General features: G+C 44.1%; 1 protein-coding gene across 1 annotated transcript in view; it reads right to left on the bottom strand.

Annotated features, from left to right (window-relative positions):
- Positions 1 to 19,578, bottom strand: part of atp9a (ATPase phospholipid transporting 9A) — a 104,017-nt gene that overhangs the window by 47,271 nt on the left and 37,168 nt on the right. The window contains exon 14 of the mRNA XM_078418993.1: positions 18,572 to 18,787. Within this exon, the coding sequence (XP_078275119.1) occupies positions 18,572 to 18,787 (216 nt within the window). The remainder of the gene's footprint in view (positions 1 to 18,571; positions 18,788 to 19,578) is intronic.

Raw genomic sequence — 19,578 nt, 5'->3', positions numbered from 1 at the left:
CAATTATTGATAAAAGGTGCATTTTGTCATTTTATTCTGATGAAGTGGAGAGTTTTCTGGTTAAATTTGTCCTGGATATAAATTGGATATACTTAAGCTACATCGCTGAAGTCCCCTGACGTACATATTCCAAATCTATAAGCAAGTTGCTATTTGGTCAGACAGTTTTTATTTCCTCTCTGTTGTTCACTTGAGGTCACATTCAAAATAAAACCCATCATATGTCAAATAGAAGATAGACACAAAAAGCTGGAGTAACTCAGCGGGACAGGCAGCATCTCTGGCGAGAAGGAATGGGTGACGTTTCGGACTGATGTCTTCAGACTGATGTCAGGGGAATGGGAAATACATAGATAAGGAAGCGCAAGGTGTGAAAACAAGACAAAGGGAATGCAGCTCAAGGAACATGTAGAATAGATCATTGTTAGTTGGGAGAACTATGGTTATCTTTACTGCCTGGGTTAGATACTCATCAACCCCAAAAATGACAAATCTGGAAATTCATCAATTGTATTGTAATATTTTAATACTATAACTATGTATATTGTTAAAAAAAGTAGTAGAGATCGGATAGCCTGCTGTCTAGAGCAGATAAAATGCTGCATTTGTTAAGTAACCATTCAATAAATGATAATATGACTTGTCAAAGTTAAAAAGATCTAGTCGCCTGTATATAGCTAACAGAAGAGTCAATGAGAAATAAATCAATAAAACTGGATTTTTAAAAAGCATTTCAAAAATCACGACACAAAGATTGCTACGTAAAGTATGAGCTTCAAAAGAGGAATAGTTTAAGGACAGAAAGTTGCAGGAATCATTGTTATTTTAAGTTAGCATGTTGCTAACAGTGAGATACTATGAAGATCAATTATGTGACTTCAACAATCTACATTCATGGATGAAAGAACCAAGAGGAGACAGAAGGAACTATAGATGCTAGAACCTTGTGTAAAACACAAAGTGGGTCAGGCAGCATCTGTGGAAGGAATTTTTCTGAGTCTGGAGAAGGGTCGCACCCCAAAACGTCGCCTACCCATTTCTTCCACGGATGCTGCCTGACCTGCAGAGTTACTCTACTGCTTTGTGCTTTACAAAAGAACCAAGCGTAATGATACAAAGTAACTTGGAGTAACTTGGAGCCGTCCGGCGCGGCCAGGAATAGGCCGCGGGATTTTCTCTGCCTGGCGGGGGCTTCAATGTCGGGAGCCACGACCGCCCCGACGTGGCAACTTCAACACCCTGACCGCGGGAGAAGACGACAGGGGAAGAGAAAATACATTCTGGCCTTCCATCACAGTGAGGAGGGGACTGGAGGAGACTCACTGTGATGGATGTTTCTTTTTGTTTGGTGTTGGTTTATGATTGTATGTTTTTATTGCATATTTTTATTGGTCTTATTGTTGGACTGTGGGTAATCTTTCATTTCACTGCACATTTATGTGTATGTGACAAATAAATTGACTATTGACTATTGAAGAGGACACAAAGGATCTCCAAAAGGTATACATATAGATTAATTGATTGGACAAGGTAATAAAGTTGATAAAATAGAGGAAAACGCAAGGTTGGGTAGGGCTGAACATCTTTGTCTGAACATTGCCTTGGTCATAAGTTCATAGGTTCTCGGAGCAGAATAATCCCATTCAGCCCATCAAGTCAACTCTGCCATTCAATCATGGCTGCTCTATCTTTCTCTCTCAACCTCATTCTCCTGCCTTTGCCTCATAACCCCATGACACCCTTACTATTCAAGAATCTGTCAATTGCTGCCTTAAAAATAATGTGTAGGAAGGAACTGCAGATGCTGGTTTAAAAATATTCATTGACTTGGCTTCCACAGTCGTCTGTGGCAATGAATTCCATAGATTCACCACCCACTGACTAAAGAAATTCCTTCTCGTCTCCTTTCCAAAGATACGTCCATTTATTCTGAGGCTATGACCTCTGGTCCTAGACTCTCCCACGAGTGGAAACATCCTCTCCATATTCACTCAATCCAGGCCTTCCATTATTCGGCAAGGTCCAACATGGTCCCCTCTAATCATTCTAAACTCCAGCGAGTAAAGGCCCAGTGCCTTCAAATGCTCATCACACGTTAACCCAGTCATTCCTGGGATCATTTTCGACCATTGTGTCGGAGGGAAATGTGAGAAGACAGACACAAAATGCTGGAGTAACTCAGCAGGACAGGCGGCATCTCTGGAGAGATGAAATGGGTGACGTTTCGGGACGAGTCCCTTCTTCAGAGTGAGTCGGGGAGAAGGAGACTAGAGATATGGAAGGGTAAGGTGTGAAAACACCAGATCCAAGCAGACGACGATAAGGAAGTGAAGAATGGTTCCTTGTTAGCCGAGGTAAAGGTGACAAGGAGGCATACAATCAGTAAAATTAATAAGGACAGTGAAACTAATCGGAGAATGATGGATGAGAGGGGATCTTATCGAAACATATGATTATTAAGGGGTTGGACACGTTAGAGGCAGGAAACATGTTCCCAATGTTGGGGGAGTCCAGAACCAGGGGCCATAGTTTAAGAATAAGGGGTAGGCTATTTAAAACGGAGATGAGGAAAAACTTTTTCAGTCAGAGAGTTGTAAATCTGTGGAATTCTCTGCCTCAGAAGGCAGTGGAGGCCAATTCTCTGAATGCATTCAAGAGAGAGCTAGATAGAGCTCTTACGGATAGCGGAGTCAGGGGGTATGGGGAGAAGGCAGGAACGGGGTACTGATTGAGAATGATCAGCCATGATCATGTTGAATGGTGGTGCTGGCTCGAAGGGCCGAATGGCCTCCTCCTGCACCTACTGTCTATTGTCTAGGACTAGGGTGGGGTGAGGGACGGAGAGAGAGGGAAAGCAAGTGTTACTTGTGGAAAGCAAGCGAAATGTGAGAATCGGCACTGCATTTGTAAGAGATATTCGCAACTTTGCCTCCACCTAGAGCTGTGTCTGTAGCTGTTTCCAAAGACCTGCTGCAAGACTCCGGCGTACTCGTTACTGCGATTGCTTATGATGAGGAATGTTCTGTCAGCTCATATGTGGGCCAGCACTGCACAGAGGTCAGCTGGTTCAATTTAACAGGAAGTTGCAAATGACACAGACAATAACACTCGATCATACATTGTAAACTGAGGTACGCGGTCTTTACCCAAGCCTCTGGGAAACGATCAAATTAGTGTGCATCCGTAATCAGATTTCTGCCTTGTCCAACTATTAACAAATTATTCCACTGCTGTACTTGGGACAGATTTGACTTGAACAGGAAGTCCCTTTCCATTGCATTCCAATTCTGGACCCTGCCCCTGAAGGTATGCTGAAAATCAGTAGGGGATATCCTGAAGTGTGCTAATCTCCACGGGGGCTCATGTACAGCAAAGATTGAAAAACACTGCACTAATGACCCAGGGCACAGTGAAACCTGCCGCCCACTCAGCACAAGAACAAACATACAAATCTGGAGCAGGAGCCAAAGCCTTGAGCCTGCCCTGTCATTTAGTAACATCATCGCTGATCAATAACCTCAACATTCATACCTATCACCCTCTTGTTTATTCAGAATCCATTTAGCTCTGCCCAAAAACCATTCAAAGGCTACTTGCACCATCCATTGAATATGAATAGGAAGGAATGAGGAAGGACATTGCATGAAAATGATCTGTGAAAAGTGGAGTTGGATAGGTCGGGGCAGCACAGCGACATAGCGGTAGAGTTGTTGCCTTCACAGCGCCAGAGACCCAGGTTCCATCCTGACTACGGGTGCTGTCTGTACAGAGTTTGTGCGTTCTCCCCATGACCTGCGTGGGTTTTCTCCAGGGTCTCCGGTTTCCCTCCACACTCTAAAGACGTGCAGGTTTGTAGGTTAATTGGCTTTGGTAAAATTTGTAAATTGTCCCGAGTGTGTAGGATAGTGTTAGCGTACGGGGATTGCTGGTCGGCGCAGACTCAGTAAGCTGAACGGCCTGTTGCCTCTAAACTAGATCTCTAAACTAAACTAAAATAAACAAATTTTCCCATTTTCAGCCCAGTTAAAGAGGCACTGCAGCATAGAATTTGCGGGCATCACCGATGGCAAGGAATGGGTGATGTTTCGGTCTGAAGAAGAGTCTCAACCCAAAACGTCATATTCCTTTTTTGTTCTGTCACAAAATGGCAAACTCAGAAGTTGTGTTCTGTAACAGGGATCACTTAGTCAGTGTGGACTCGATGGGCCGAAGGGCCTGTCTTGGTGCTGTATCTCTAAACTAAGCTAAATGCTTCGACCATGCTAAAATATCTCCGCGGTTCAGAGACGTTTACGATAAGGCTTTGCGAGATCATCAGCTGTGAGATCGCAAGCTGTGAGATCACTCTCTGGGCACTTCAGGGGCAGAGTCTACAGTGCCTGAGGCCTGGTTGCTTCGCCTGTGAAACAGCTGGGGCCGCGGCGACGGGGATGAGGACGGAAATGCCCAACTGCGAGAGGCAAGTGCGACTGCAGGAATCCAAGGAGAAGTAACATGAAGTGTGGGCAGGGCACGATCCAGCCCATTATCTTGAAATGTGCCGTACATCAGCAAGACTACAAAACATAAGGAAACCCGCAGGAAACGCTGGTAACTCGTTAAGATTTGACAGGTATGCATAGCCTCCCTCCAAGACATACTACACCACCCATTAAGTTCCAGATGGCAGAATGAACATTACCACCAAAACTCTGAAAGCTTCCTTTACGAAAATGAACAAACTGGGTCCTGTTACAGGTCATGGTCACTTTTGTTAATAAATAACATTAACCCACTTTGCTTACATCTTTAACCTTTAGCCTATAACCTGACATTTGCCTACCCCAGATACTACAATACCACATGAAGTCAACAAAGGCTGACTTGAACAATTGTGCTGACAGATTGAGTTGCTTGCTGGAAGTATGACTTTAAAATAACAATTTCCGCAAGTGGTCACCATCCTCTCATTCAGTAACAAAGTTAACCACGCTAACACATCCATACGCTTGACTCCATTGCAAGACCTGGCATATAAACATTGAAATGTGCCTTCAGTTAATAGTCTTAGAAAAATTACAGAAGGAATGAAGGTATCTTTTGGAAAACTTATGAGACTGTAAAATAATAGAAACCTGCATAAAGTTTAGTAAAACACAAACACATGCTTAAAACTGGTTATTGATAAAAATTTAAAAAAACAATTTCCGTTAGAGCATGGATTGAGGTAGGTGCCTTCAGAATGTGTAGGAAGGAACTGCAGATGCTAGTTTAAACCGAAGGCAGACACAAAATGCTGGAGTAACAGTGGGACAGGCAGCATCTCTGGAGAGGGAATGGGTGACATTTCGAGCCTTCAGAAGTTGTAAGTATAGGCATGATGTAAACTTATTATTGACCATTTTTTAATCGCTATTTTGACATGCTCCTATTGTTTATAATTAATTTGGGAGGAATGCATGAGCTAGTAGTTTTCCACAGTATCTGGGTGCCAACCAAACAGTGAAAGTAACACTAGGAATATTGAGCATTGAGAGGTGGTGATTGGAAAAAGCCCCAGGAAGCACGGAGGAAAGAGACTGGTGAATTACAATCAATCAAGTGTCAAGTTGGGTACCGACCGAGAAGGCAATGAAGAGAAGATGGTTCAGATACATGAAGGAAAATAAAGAGAATATGTAATAAAAAGAGAATGAATAAGTACCACAAAGGTCCATACTTTTAAACTGCCTTTCCCTTAAAGTTAAATCATCAAAGGAATGATACAGCCCAACTGTAATTACACTGGTGCCAAGGAGTTTGATGGGCAGTCATTATCAATGATTATGTTGTTCAAATGGTGCCTGACTAACAGCAGTTTGGCGGATTTTTAAATCAGGTTTGAAGCAGTAATAAATAACGGCTTAAAACGTGGTGCATTTCTACTCCTTTTTATCCTGGAGTTATTACTTCTATGGAGACTTTCAACTGGAGCAGCGCGGTGGCGCAGTAGTAGAGATGCTGCCTTACCACGCCAGAGACACTGGTTCAATCCTGACTACGGGTGCTGTCAGTGCGGAGGTTGTACGTTCTCCCTGTGACCGCGTGGCTTTTCTCCGGGTGCTTCGGTTTCGGCTCACATTCCAAAGGTGTGCAGATTTGTTGGTTAATTGGCTATGGTAAGGTTGCAAAATTGCCCCTAGCGTGTAGGATAGAGTTAGTGTACGGGGTGGTCTGTGGTTAGCGTGGACTCAGTGATCCAAAAGGCCTGTTTCCACGCTGTATCTCCAATCTAAACAAAACTGGTAGCTTTCTTGGATTATCCATTTGAGATAAATACAGAAAGTGCTGGAAATAGGCAGCTGGTCAGGCAACATTCTGTGGTGAGAGACCGAGAGGTAACGTTTCACGACAGCATCTCTGCCCCAGAACGAGAAACGTGAGGAAACAAACATGTTTAATGTAGCAGACAGAAGAAAGGGAAGATAGACACAAAATGCTGGAGTAACTCAGCGGGACAGGCAGCATCTCCGGAGAGAAGGAATGGGTGACGTTTCGGGTCGAGACCTTTCTTCAAGAAAGGGAATGTCTGTGATCGAGTGAAGGCCAAGATTGTTCAGGTGACACGATGCTTTCATTAGGATTAGAAAGACTGTTGAGTGCGTGGCTATTTCTAACGGCACAGTACGCCTCAGTGCTATCAGAGGAGCAAGAGACAAAAAAGGAAAAGTAATTCATAATTTTAGGAAAGACCAGGCCAGGAAAGAGCAATTAAAATTAATCAATGAAGCCACGTGAGAAATATGCTGGATAAGCGTTTCTATTGCGATCTTTGGGTGGGAAAGCTTGCTGCATGCATGTTTGACAGTGGTTAGTGTGGTTATGTACACAATACGTTTGGTGTTGGAGATGAAAATACATTAGTATTGGGCAAAATAACGCCTGGTCTGTTAATGATGAGGGAATGGTGTCAGCCATGATAGGTATCCTATATCAAGTGCTGTGAACATTTCCTAATTATTTTGATGTTCTACCTGATCTCTGAAGCCTGAATCTCGGGACCTTGAACCTCAGATGCTGAGATGCTAATCTTTGCATGGAAAAATTGAGCAACATGTATATTCGTTGTTAACCTGGTGATCCTTGCTGCAATACACAGCAGGGTGCCAAGGACTGATCCGGGTATCCATCGCAAATCTGGGTGGCATGGTGGCGCAGCGGTAGAGTTGCTGCCTTACAGTGCCAGAGACCGTGGTTCGATCCTGACCAAGGGTGCTTGTCTGTACGGAGTTTGTATGTAACCTCCCCGTAACCTCCGTGGGTTTTCTCCAGGATCTCAGTTTTCCTCCCACACTCCAAAGAAGTACAGGTTTGTAGGTTAATTGGCTTGGTATAATTGTAAGAAACCTGTCCCTAGTGTGTGTAGGCTAGTGTTGGCATGCGGGGATCGCTGGTCGTCACGGACTCGACGAGCCGAAGGGCCTGTTTCCACGCTGTATCTCTAAACTAATAGTCATCTGAAAAAAAATGACAGACCTCTTTAGACTTTAAAAATACAGCGCGAAAAAGGGCCCTTCAGCCCACTGACCAGTGATCACCCCATACACCAGCACCATTCTACACACCAGCGACGATCTACCATTTATTAGAAGCCAATTAACCTACAAATCTTCATGTCTTTGGAGTGTGGGTGGAAACCAGAGCACCCAGAGAAAATCCACAGGGAGAATGTGCAAACTCCATACAGACAGCACCCATAGTCAGGATCGAGCCTGGGTCTCTGGCGCTGTAAGGCAGCAACTCTACGGCTGTGCCACCGTGACGCCCTGAGGCATCGGAAAAAAAGCTTAAGCTGGTGGTGTGAAGGAGGTGCACCAGTGCCATTAGCCACAGGAGTAGAGGACAGCCTATTCCTTCAAAGAATCTGATGGGACTTGCTTTTCTTCGTTAAATCGTGGTGACATAGCTGAATTCCATTCAAAGGCAGCTCGCCGAAATGATTACAAGAAAACAATGCATTGAAAAATGATTTTTTTTTTCCTGTTGACAAATGCCTCGTGATTGATGAAGGCAGCTTATTTGACCGCGTGGAGCAATCTAGAATTGCTTGGTCTTTGGAGAAGCCTGACTATCAAATTACAGTGCTCCATCATGTTGGAAAGGTGTCCATGAAAAACCTGATGCAAACGTGAGCCCGAGATGACAAAGCTCCAGTGGAGATTTAATGCAGCTGGTTAAAGGCATTTAGCTTCTCTGGGGGATGTCAGCTTTAGATTTGAGATTCTGACTACGGGTGTTGTCTGTATAGAGTTTGTTCGTTCACCCTGTGACGATGTGGTTTTTCTCCAGAAGCTCCGGTTTCTTTCCACTCTCCAAAGACCTACAGGTTTGTAGGTTAATTGGCTTGGGTAAAATTGTAAATCGTCCCTAGTGTGTAGGATAGTGCTCGTGTACGGGGATCGCTGGTCGGCGCGGGCTCGGTGGTATGAACGGCCTGTTTCTGCGCTGTATCTCTAAAAGGTCTAACAGCGTTTTGAGAACGATATAGGTGGGTGACAATCACCAAATTGAGGCAAGTTAATACTTGCGGAGAGGTAAGGGAAGTGAACAGAGAACATTGGAGATAAATAACTTGTTTTGAAAAAAAAATCCCTTAAAATTTCAAAAGCAAGGCACTGTGGTGGCAAGGCACCTTCATGAACTGGGCATTACAGAATGCAGGCTGGCTTTGATATGACAAGCAGTTACCACTCAGATTCTTGGTGATCACTCTCCAGGAGAGAAAATAAAACAGGCAAAAGATTATCCTCCCCTCCAAAATAAATACTAAACACATAGAAACATAGACAAGATGTGCAGGTGTGGCGGCACGGTGGCGCAGCGGTAGAGTTGCTGCCTTACAGCGAATGCAGCGCCGGAGACTCAGGTTCGATCCTGACTACGGGTGCCGTCTGTACGGAGTTTGTACATTCTCCCCGTGACCTGCGTGGGTTTTCTCCGAGATCTTCGGTTTCCTCCCACACTCCAAAGACGTACAGGTATGTAGGTTAATTGACTGGGTAAATGTAAAAAAAAAATTGTCCCTAGTGTGTGTAGGATAGTGTTAATGTGCGAGGATCGCTGGGCGGCGCGGACCCGGTGGGCCGAAGGGCCTGTTTCCGCGCTGTATCTCTAAATCTAAAAAAATCTAAATCTAAAATTCGGCCCTTCGAGCCAACACCGCCATTCAATGTGATCATGGCTGATCATCCACAATCAGTACCCCATTCCTGCCTTCTCCCCATACCCCTTGATTCCGCTAGCCCTAAGAGCTCTATCTAACTCTCTTTTAAATGCATCCAGTGAATCGGCCTCCACTGCCTTCTGAGGCAGAGAATTCCACAAGTTCACAACTCTCTGGGTGAAAAAGTTTTTCCTCATCTCAGTTCTAAATGGCCTACCCCTTATTCTTAAACTGTGGCCCCTGGTTCTGGACTCCCCCAACATCGGGAACACGTTTCCTGCATCTAACGTGTCCAATCCCCTAAATAATTTTATATGTTTCTCTAAGATCCCCTCTTATCCTTCTAAATTCCAGTGAATACAAGCCCAGTCGCTTCATTCTTTCATATCTGCTTCAGAATGCCAAGCATTTGATTGTTCTTATCCCATCGAAGGTGTGAACGGCGGTTATTTGAAAATGGGGAAGAAAAGTGTCTTTATACAATAGAATGAAAAACCAATGAATTGAGAGGTTTATCTTGGACATTTACATTTTTTATGGATGCATTTAAATCCAACTATAAAGATGACGAGCATCATATTAATCACATTTTCCTCCACTAATTTAGAGACTGTTTATCTGTTTGCCTAACATAGAAAATGGTTGTTTTCTACCATTAAATTATCATAAAAGATCAAACTAGTCTCTCACCTTTGACCCAGCGGTGCCAAAGATTTGAAAAGGCACTGAATACTCAATGACCTCATACAATCCAGTTCCTGACCTTTGCCTCCCCGGCCCACTTACACATCCCCTTTCTGTCTTGTCATCCATCACTGAAATCAGAGTGTGCAAGCTTTCGGGCTAAATGCAAGTTGGCTTCAAGCAGGAATGACATTATTATGATTTCACTGTAATTTAGGTGGTGCACTGGGGAGATATTATATTCCTGACCTTTGACACTTCTGGGTGGTTAAACACAAGAGAAAAGAAGCTTCTATATACATCATTCCTTCTGTCCTGGAATGCAAACAACAAACTCTTCTAGTCCTCCTGAACAACAGATTTGTTTTACTGCTTTGACTTGGGGGATATTCTTGCAATACGTAGGTCTGCATTTTGTCGCAGATATCAAGACCTGACAGCTTACTGGTGCCAAATTAAGGGAGGAAACATTAATATCATTTGCGGGCCTAAATCCGCTCACCTCATGTTTAGCACAGCTAATGTCTTTCTGGAGGCCTTTGGAATTGAATTTGATTTACTTAGAAAAAGAATTATCAGTAGAAAGCATTTTAACATTGTCCCATTATGGCTGGTTAGCCAAGAATAAACACAATTGCCATATGTTTAGTTTAGGGATACAGCATGGAAACAGGCCCTTCGGCCCACCGAGTCCGTGCCGGCCAGTGGTCTCCACACACTAGCACTATCCTACGCACACTAGGGACAATTTACTATTTTTACCGAAGCCAATTAACCTACAAACCTGTACGTCTTTGCAGTGTGGGAGGAAACCGGAGCACCCGGGGAAAACCCACACAGTTACGAGGAGAACGTACAAACTCCATACAGACACCACCCGTAGTCAGGATCGAACCTGGGTCTCAGGCACCAAAAGGCAGCAAATCTACCGCTGCGGCGCCATGCTGCACTATCTCTCGGCAATACTAATACAAACCAATGCATTTGCAATCCCAGTTTCATTACAGTGAAGGGTCAGATAATGATGAGGGGGTTGGGGTGGGGAAGTGGGGACTGGCGAGTATATGGGGGGGGGGAATGAGGCAAGCAAGGATCCAGGAATAATATACCCAGGTGAGCCCTAGGAACTGCATTCATAAGTTCTAGGAGCAGGATTAGGCCATTCCCCCCCAACAAGTCTACTCCGCCATTCTATCACAGCTGATCTATCTTTCCCTCTCAACCATATTCTCCTGCCTTCTCCCCATAACCCCTGACACCCTTACTAATCAATTTAGAAACTAGGCGGGCTCCTGTGAAACCTCAAGTGGGTTTATACCAAACTCGAGCCAAGTTAAACAGGCAGGAAAGGATACGGTTAGAGCCATGCATCAGGCATGAGTCACCAGGTAATAATGAAAAGCTGGAACCTTGGGCAATATTTTATCCACTACGCATCCTATAACTATTATCCCACCAGCTGCGATCAGGTTAGGGAGGAAGCCAGCACATTTCTGGTCAGAATGCTCGGGCGTTATGGAGCAATATTTGGTCAAAGGACAGAAAATGGCATTAATATGACGTGTTTGAGAAAAGTACAAAGTTGAGTCATTGCTCAAGGCAGCCATACTTCACTTTTTGCGTCCTAATGCTCCTTTCACCATTCTCAACATGCTAACATCCTTTAACCTCCAGTCCATTAATAATTTAATCACAACATAACCTTTTAAATTCAGCACAAGAGCACGATGATGCAAGCCTGAACCTGAATAAGCCGTACACACATGCACGACTTGCTTTCTGATGAGCTCTTTGCAATTAAACGCAGGGTTATAGTTGGCACTGAGATTTTGCTTCTCCAGTGGCACTAGGTAAGTCAAATAAGGCAAATCATTCAAAACTATTTAAGCCCTTTGCAATTTTGACTTTCACTAAAAAAATTGAGTTAAAGAGACAGTATCTGGGCCTACCAAGAACCACCCATTTACACTAATCCCACCTCAATCCCATTTTTAAATTCTCCCCATTCTTGTCAACTCTTCTGTACTCACCCCCCCCCCCTCCCCCCCCTCCCTCCCAGAAGGCAATTAACCTACAAACTTAGTGTAAGAAAATAACTGCAGATTCTGGTACAGATCGAAGGTATTTATTCACAAAATGCTGGAGTAACTCAGCAGGTCAGGCAGCATCTCAGGAGAGAAGGAATGGGTGATGTTTCGGGAAGTCTCAAGAAGGGTCTCGACCCGAAACGTCACCCATTCCTTCTCTCCTGAGATGCTGCCTGACCTGCTGAGTTACTCCAGCATTTTGTGAATAAAAACCTACAAACCTATACAACCGGAGACAACCGGAGCACCAGGATAAACCCACACGGTCACGGGGTGAACATACAAACTCCGTACAGACAGCACCTGTAGTCAGGATCAATCCCGGGTCTCAGGCACTGTAAGGCAGCAAATCTATCGCTGCGCCACCGTGCCGCCCTATCTCTTGGCAATACTAATACAAACCAATGCATTTGCAATCCTAGTTTCAGTGAAGGGTCAGATAATGATAAGGGGTTTTGAGTGGTGAGTAAATGGGAGAAAAAAATAAGGAGGCAAGCTGGGATCCAGGAGCTATGTATTATATATTAACTATTTACAGTTAAGTAAAATTGGAGAATTCAGTGTTCACGTTCAGTGTCAGGCTGTAAACTACCCAAGCGGAATAGGAGGTATTGATCCTCCAGTTTGTGCATGTCCGCACTCTGACAACGGAGGAGACCCAAATGCTTGAAGATAGTGAAGGACAGAAGACTAGGAGCAAGAGCACAGAAATAAATTAGATTGGGGTTAAGTAAACGGACAAGCCTTTCTGAAAGAGTCTCTTGCCCAGAGTGGGTGAATCGAGGACCAGAGAACATAGGTTTACGGTGAAGAGGAAAAGATTTAATAGGAATCTGAGGGGTAACCTTTTCACACAAAGGGTGGTGGGTGTACGGAACAAGCTGCCAGAGGCGGTAGTTGAGGCAGGGACTATCCCAGAACGTAAGAAACAGTTAGACAGGTACATGGATAGGACAGGTTTTGAGGGATATGGACCAAATGTGGGCAGGTGGGACTTGTGTAGCTGTGACATGTTGGCCGGTGTGGGCAAGTTGAGCCCACACGTGGGCCTGTCTCCACGCTGTATCTATGACTATGAGTGCTGGGAGAAATCAACCCACGCTTCTTTGTTCCAACTGAATTGCGCAAGAGGGAATCTTTTCTAACACCCTGCATCAAACAGGGAGAATTTACATCATGTCAAGGGACACAAACCCCTGTTTATGCAAAATACAAAACAATGGAACAAAGAGTTTAATTGCTTAAATGTTAATCACGCTAATCGCAAATCAATTCAGCAGCATTTTCTGCACCAAGTTTGCAATTTGTCATTCGACAGAACATGCTTTTAAATATTCATGGGCATCGAAAACTGTAAATAGCTAAATCAAATCAAAATGATTCACCTTATTGATTGGACTCAATAACGGAGGATTTTGTTAGTAATAAGTCAAGAAAGTGTCTCGTTTTTACAGCTGTTTTACGAGCAGGAGATTCGGAGGAGAACACAGATTGCATTAATGGTTCAGTGAGTGTATCCCAGGAGTGAATGGGTCACATAAACTAGAATGGACTTTTACAGCGGGCACGAAGCGGTGGTCTGTGAGAGAGTCATTCCACCGCACAGAAGCGGGAAGTAAAACTGCCGGGAGTTGCTGAGACCACCACAAAATAAAATCACTTTGATCTCTGCAAAAAGATGCTGCTTGGCAAATAGTTTCAGGCTGGGACGGAGAAAGGTAGCGCAAGTGTTGCGCATAGGTTTAAGGTGAGGGGGGTGAAGATTTAATAGAAACCTGAGGGGCAACTTCTTCCACACAGAGGATGGGGAGTGTATGGAAAGAGCTGCCAGAAGAGGTAGTTGAGGCAGGTACTATCGCAAAGTTTAAGAAACATTTAGACAGGTAGGTGGATAGGACAGATTTAGAGGGATATATGGGCCAAACACAGGAAAGTGGGATGAGTGTAGTTGGGACATGTTGGTCACCCTTTATGACTCTAAGTCCCATTCTATCACTTTAATCGAACAACTGCCTCTGACAATGGGCACGTTTGTAGTTTCCAGCCTATTTGAAGGTTGTAGTGTTTAACAGTCTAATGGTCATAGGGAAGAAGCTGCTACTGAAGCTGGACATTACAGTATTCAGGCTCCCGTGCCTTCTTCTCGATGGCAAGGGTAAAATGTGAGTGTGGCCAGGGTGGTGTGGGTATTAAACACCACAACCTCCAAACAGACTCTGAGCTACATAGAACTGAGGGGCATAATTTTTGTCTTTGCGCTATTATTGTTTATATATACCTTGGATGGCCACTCACACTGTGCCAACTAAACATAGCACAAAAAGTAAGGAAATTTGTGTTTGATAGATTATTTCTTTGTTGTAACAATGCTTCTTGGCAATAAATCTTATACCGTTGGAAAGCCTGTTTATTTTCCTTTTAAATGGTGCCACATTTGTAAGGAACATGCATTTGTGGGATGAGCAGCAGAGCTGAGTATGTGGGTTGCTCCCATGAAAAATCTGCGAAATCTTCTCTGCCAATGCCAAACAGCTTATTCTGCCATTGACTCTTGTTCGGTGTTGTTTGGTGGATTGGATGATTGAAGTCTGAAGAAACAAGACATATTGGCAATTTAACAATTTATTCATTTAATAAACAGGAGCCTCAGTAGCGTGTGGAAGAACCATACACAGCCACAACAGCCTGGCACCTCCTCCTCATGCTGGTCACCAGCCTGGTCACACACTGTTGTGGGATGGCATCCCATTCTTCAACCAGCATTTGTCGCAAGTCAGCCAACGTGGTTGTGTTGGTCACTCTGGCACGAACAGCACGCCCAAGCTGATCCCACAAGTGTTCAATGGGGTTGAGGTCAAGACTGCTGGCAGGCCATTCCATCCTCTCCACTCCCAAATTCTGGAGGTAGTCTCTGAGAAACCCTGCTCTGTGGGGGCGAGCATTGTCATCTTGGAGGATAGAGTTTGGTCCCAGACTGTGGAGATATGGGATTGCCACTGGTTGCAGAATCTCATCTCGATATCTCTCTGCATTGAGATTGCCTCCAATGATGACAAGCCTCATTTTTCCAGTGAGGGAGATGCCGCCCCACACCATCACACTGCCTCCACCAAAAGATGTTACTCTTTCGGCGCAGCAATCAGCATAGCGTTCTCCGCGTCTTCTCCACACTTTGACCCTGGACTCATCGCTGAACATAACGTTCCTCCACATGTTCAGGTTCCAGTGCACGTGTTGCCGACACCAGCGCAAACGGGCCTGACGGTGAAGGGCAGTCATGGCAGGCCTCCTGGCAGCCCTATGAGACCGGAGATCGGCTGCGTGCAGTCTGTTCCGAATTGTCTGGGCAGAGAGCCGTCGGTCATATCGTCCTGCAAACCTTGACTGCAAATCTGTAGAAGACAGCCTACGGTTCCTAAGTGCTGACAGGGTGAGGAAACGGTCTGCTTCGGGTGTCGTCTTCTTGGGACGCCCACTTCGCGGCCTGTCTCTGACATCCCCCGTTATATGGAACTTGGCCTTCACTTTGGAGATGGTACTAGGGCTCACTCCAAATAATGCCGCAATTTGGTTTTGCGGAACACCAGCTTGAAGTTGCCCTATCGCACGGGCCCTATCCAGATCAGTCAAACGTGGCGTGCCGATTCTTGGAGCAGACACCTACTGACCACTGTAGCAGGGCCCATGCTCACAGGTGCTGCCAATCAGGTGCCAATCAGGCACCTGATTGTCAGCACCTGGGGGTACCAGAAACTCAAAACAAGAGTCAATAGCAACAGGAGAATAAGCTGTTTGGCATTGGCAGAGAAGATTTGGCAAATTTTTCATGGGCGCAACCCATATACTCAGCTCTGCTGCTCATCCCACAAATGCATTTTCATTACAAATGTGGCACCATTTAAAAGGGAAATAAACAGGCTTTCCAACGGTATAAGATTTATTGCCAAGAAGCATTGTTACAACAAAGAAATAATATACCAAATACAAATTTCCTTACTTTTTGTGCTATGTTTATTTGTGAGATGTGTGAACAGTCAAGAGTGAAGAGTGTTTTATTGTCAAATGTCCCGAAACGGAACAATGAAATTCTTATCTGCAGCAGCACAACAGGTATGTAAACATCGTACTCTGTTATAAACCAACAATAAACAACAAAAAAGTTATATATATATATATATATATATATATATATATATAGATATAGATAGATAGATATATTTGCAGTTTTCAATGGCCATGAATATTTAAAAGCATGTTCTGTCGAATGACAAATTGCAAACTTGGTGCAGAAAATGCTGCTGAATTGATTTTTGATTAGCGTGATTAACATTTAAGCAATTAAACTCTTTGTTCCATTATTTTAATCGTGTGGCTTTTACAGAGTTCTTTGTTTACATACCTGTTGTGCTGCTGCAGGTAAGAATTTCATTGTTCCGTTTCAGGACATTTGACAATAAAACTCTTCACTCTTGACTGTTCACACATCCCACAAATAGTTGGCGCAGCAAGACTGGACATCCATGGTGAGGTCCACCCTTTACATTCCAGGTCCCTGAATTTCCTTTACCGCTGTTTGCAAGGTAACGTCAGCGGCAAACCTTTTCGGCGCAATTTTTGGATGTCTCAGCGACTTCATAATTTCATTTTACTAAACCAGACTATCAACATATTCATCATTTTGATCCTTAAACCAAACAGCTCATTGTTTTCTTCCACTTCTCTCTTTGATAAAAACATCTGTGCTTTATAAAGTAAGATTTTGACCAGCTAAATACAAATAACCATTCCTTAATATTCATTTTGTGGGCGGTAGGAAGAGAAGTTACAAAAGGCTTATTGGATTCTCGGAAATCAGAACTTTATATATAGATTAAAAACAGAGCTGGAATGTTTCTATATTTGCATGTCTGCTTAAATTATTGCAAAGCAATGAATGAAAACTCAATGCTAAAAAACTTAAATACACTCAGTTTTAAATATTTAACCCAAAATGGAGCATTCAAGTTTCAGCATTGATTGCATGGCATGGTGGCGCAGCGGTAGAGCTACTGTCTTACAGCACCAGAAATTGATCCTGACCACAGGTGCTGCCTGTACGGAGTTTGTACGTTCTCCCTGTGACCTGCGTGGGTGTTCTCCAAGCGTTCCAGTTTCTTCCCACACACCAAAGACGTACAGGCGTGTAGGCTAATTGGCTACGTAAAATTGTAAATTGTCCCTAGCGTGCGTAGGATAGTGTTAGTGTGCGGGGATCGCTGGTCGGAGCGGACTCGTGGCCCTGTTCCCACACTGTATCTCCAAATTAAATAAACCAAGCATGCAAAGTTGATGTCTGTCATGGGGAAAAATTGCTTTAAATTTCTCTATGAATCATGCAGAACCCTATTGAAGTACACAATACCTCTGCTACAATACCCCCAAATGTGTCGTGATCCCAAGTCTACCCACCTGCAACACCAATTATCGCAGAAGATGGGTGTCATGGGTTATGGCAAGAAGGCTGGAGATTGGGGTTAGGAGGGAGTGATAGATCAGCCGTGATTGAATGGTGGAGTAGACAGGACGGGCCAAATGGCCTAATTCTACTCCTATCACTTATGACCTTCTGCCCTTATGATATCACTGTAGCATCGCAAAATAGGACCTACTACATGGTATGTTTAAAAGAAGAGAAAACAGCATGAGTCTGGACACTTCTTGAAGCAGTCAGCTTCAGCATGACAGCATCTGCCCAACCGGAGAGCAAGACGTTTCCTCAAATGGGGTCCATGCAAGGATAGTGGTGTAAAATGAGTACTTCACTCATGACCAAGTCTGTAAGCCTTTCCGCTGGCTGGGTAGCACGTGACGATGAACAAAACAAACTAAATGCTTCACCCATCAACAAAAACTCCAATGAAAAGAAAGTCAAACAAGTCTCAGAACGAATCAGGCCACTCTATGAATGCCGCCACGAATATTATAGAACAAAATATTCTGAACAATTGAAACTTAAAACCAGCCAACACCAAGTGGAATTTGAGAAATCAAAGGGAAGGGCAAATTACAGAAGGTTAAATGACAATTTCTACCTCACGCTGCCACGGCAAGGCCTCAAGCATCATCAACAATGAGTTGCACCCTGACCACTCCCCTCTTCTCCCCTCTCCCATCGGGCAAAAGATATGGAAGTGTGAAAATGCAAACCTCCAAATTCAGGGGCAGTTTCTTCCCAGCTGTTACCAGGCAACTAAACCATCCGACCAACATCTAGAGAGCGGTCCTGAACTACTATCAACCTCATTGGAGACTCTCGGGACTATCTTTGATCGGACTTTACTGGCTTTATTTTGCACTAAATGTTATTCACGATATTCCCTTTATCACATATCTGCACACTGTGGATGGCTCGATTGTAACCATGCATTGTCTTCCAGCTGACGGGTTGGCACGCAACGAAAGCTTTTCACTGTACCTCTGTGCAAGTGACAATAAACTCGACTGAACTGAACCGTGCTAATCAAGAAGTTAACTCAAAATCCCGGTATTGTTCCTCTGTTAGCGATTTCTTGGCAACAACCAGAACATAAATTAATGGCTAAAGGGAGAAGGATGTGACTCTATTACACAGATGACTGACCTCGTCTGGACTGGCTGCTTGGTAAGTTCGACAAGCATCTTCATAGTTTTGCTCAGCTTCAGCTTGGTCAGTGGAGTCAGGCCCCCGTGACTCATAGACGGGCGTGACGTTGTGGCACAGAGCGATTGCTTTCACTGCCTCGTGAACACGAACGGCAACCGTCTTACGTATTTTCGGAAATGCTGATGAAGATTTATCTTGTGACGCAGCTGGAGCCTGGGGATACACAAAATTAATTCCGAGCTGATTACAGCACCATGATTATATTCATCACCATCGCGGCAAGAAGAATCATGCCAGCCTGAAAGTTGAAATTTGTCTCCAAATATCATGACTTTACATTCAAAAACAATTGTTTTTAAAACACTGAACACTTTTGAGAGGAATGGATCGGGTATTCGCACAGTCTTTAATTAATCATATTTTAGTTACATTTCCGTGATCCCATGTAAAGGCTCAGGTCCCTCAACATCCATATTGAACAAATGGCAGAGTAAGAATCATAGAGTCACAGAGTCACAGAGCTTGGAAATAGGCCCTTCAGCCCAGCTTGCCCACGTCAACTAACATGCCCTGTCTACACTAGTACCACCTGCCTGCGTCTATAACTGGAATAGAACTCAACGTCAACAGGAAGTGATGAACGAAAGATTAAACACGGGTGAAGATTTATCCCCAAATCACACATTTACACCTTTTCCAATATACCTTCCTAACGATTTCCCGTCTGTCATTGATTCACAGCTGGCCACCCCTTCTCCAGCCAACAGGCCTCTCTTCACCTCTTTCACATTTGAGCCCAGAACATGAGCATGACTCACCATAAGGTCTAATCTGTTAATTTATGTCATCGTCCACACAGGGATCAGGGCAATGATTAACCCCAAGGCTAATACAGCTACACAACCACTATCCTGGCCAACTCAAGCAAGATGGAGCCTTCCTGCTCACCATGGAACAGTTAGTCATTGAATATCTTACAGGCGGTAAGTAATCACATTTTGATA

The sequence above is a fragment of the Rhinoraja longicauda genome, chromosome 22 (genome assembly GCF_053455715.1).
Source record: "Rhinoraja longicauda isolate Sanriku21f chromosome 22, sRhiLon1.1, whole genome shotgun sequence".
Taxonomy (NCBI): domain Eukaryota; kingdom Metazoa; phylum Chordata; class Chondrichthyes; order Rajiformes; family Arhynchobatidae; genus Rhinoraja; species Rhinoraja longicauda.
The sequence above is the reverse complement of the archived record's forward strand: the minus strand, read 5'-3'. Positions and strand labels throughout refer to the sequence as shown.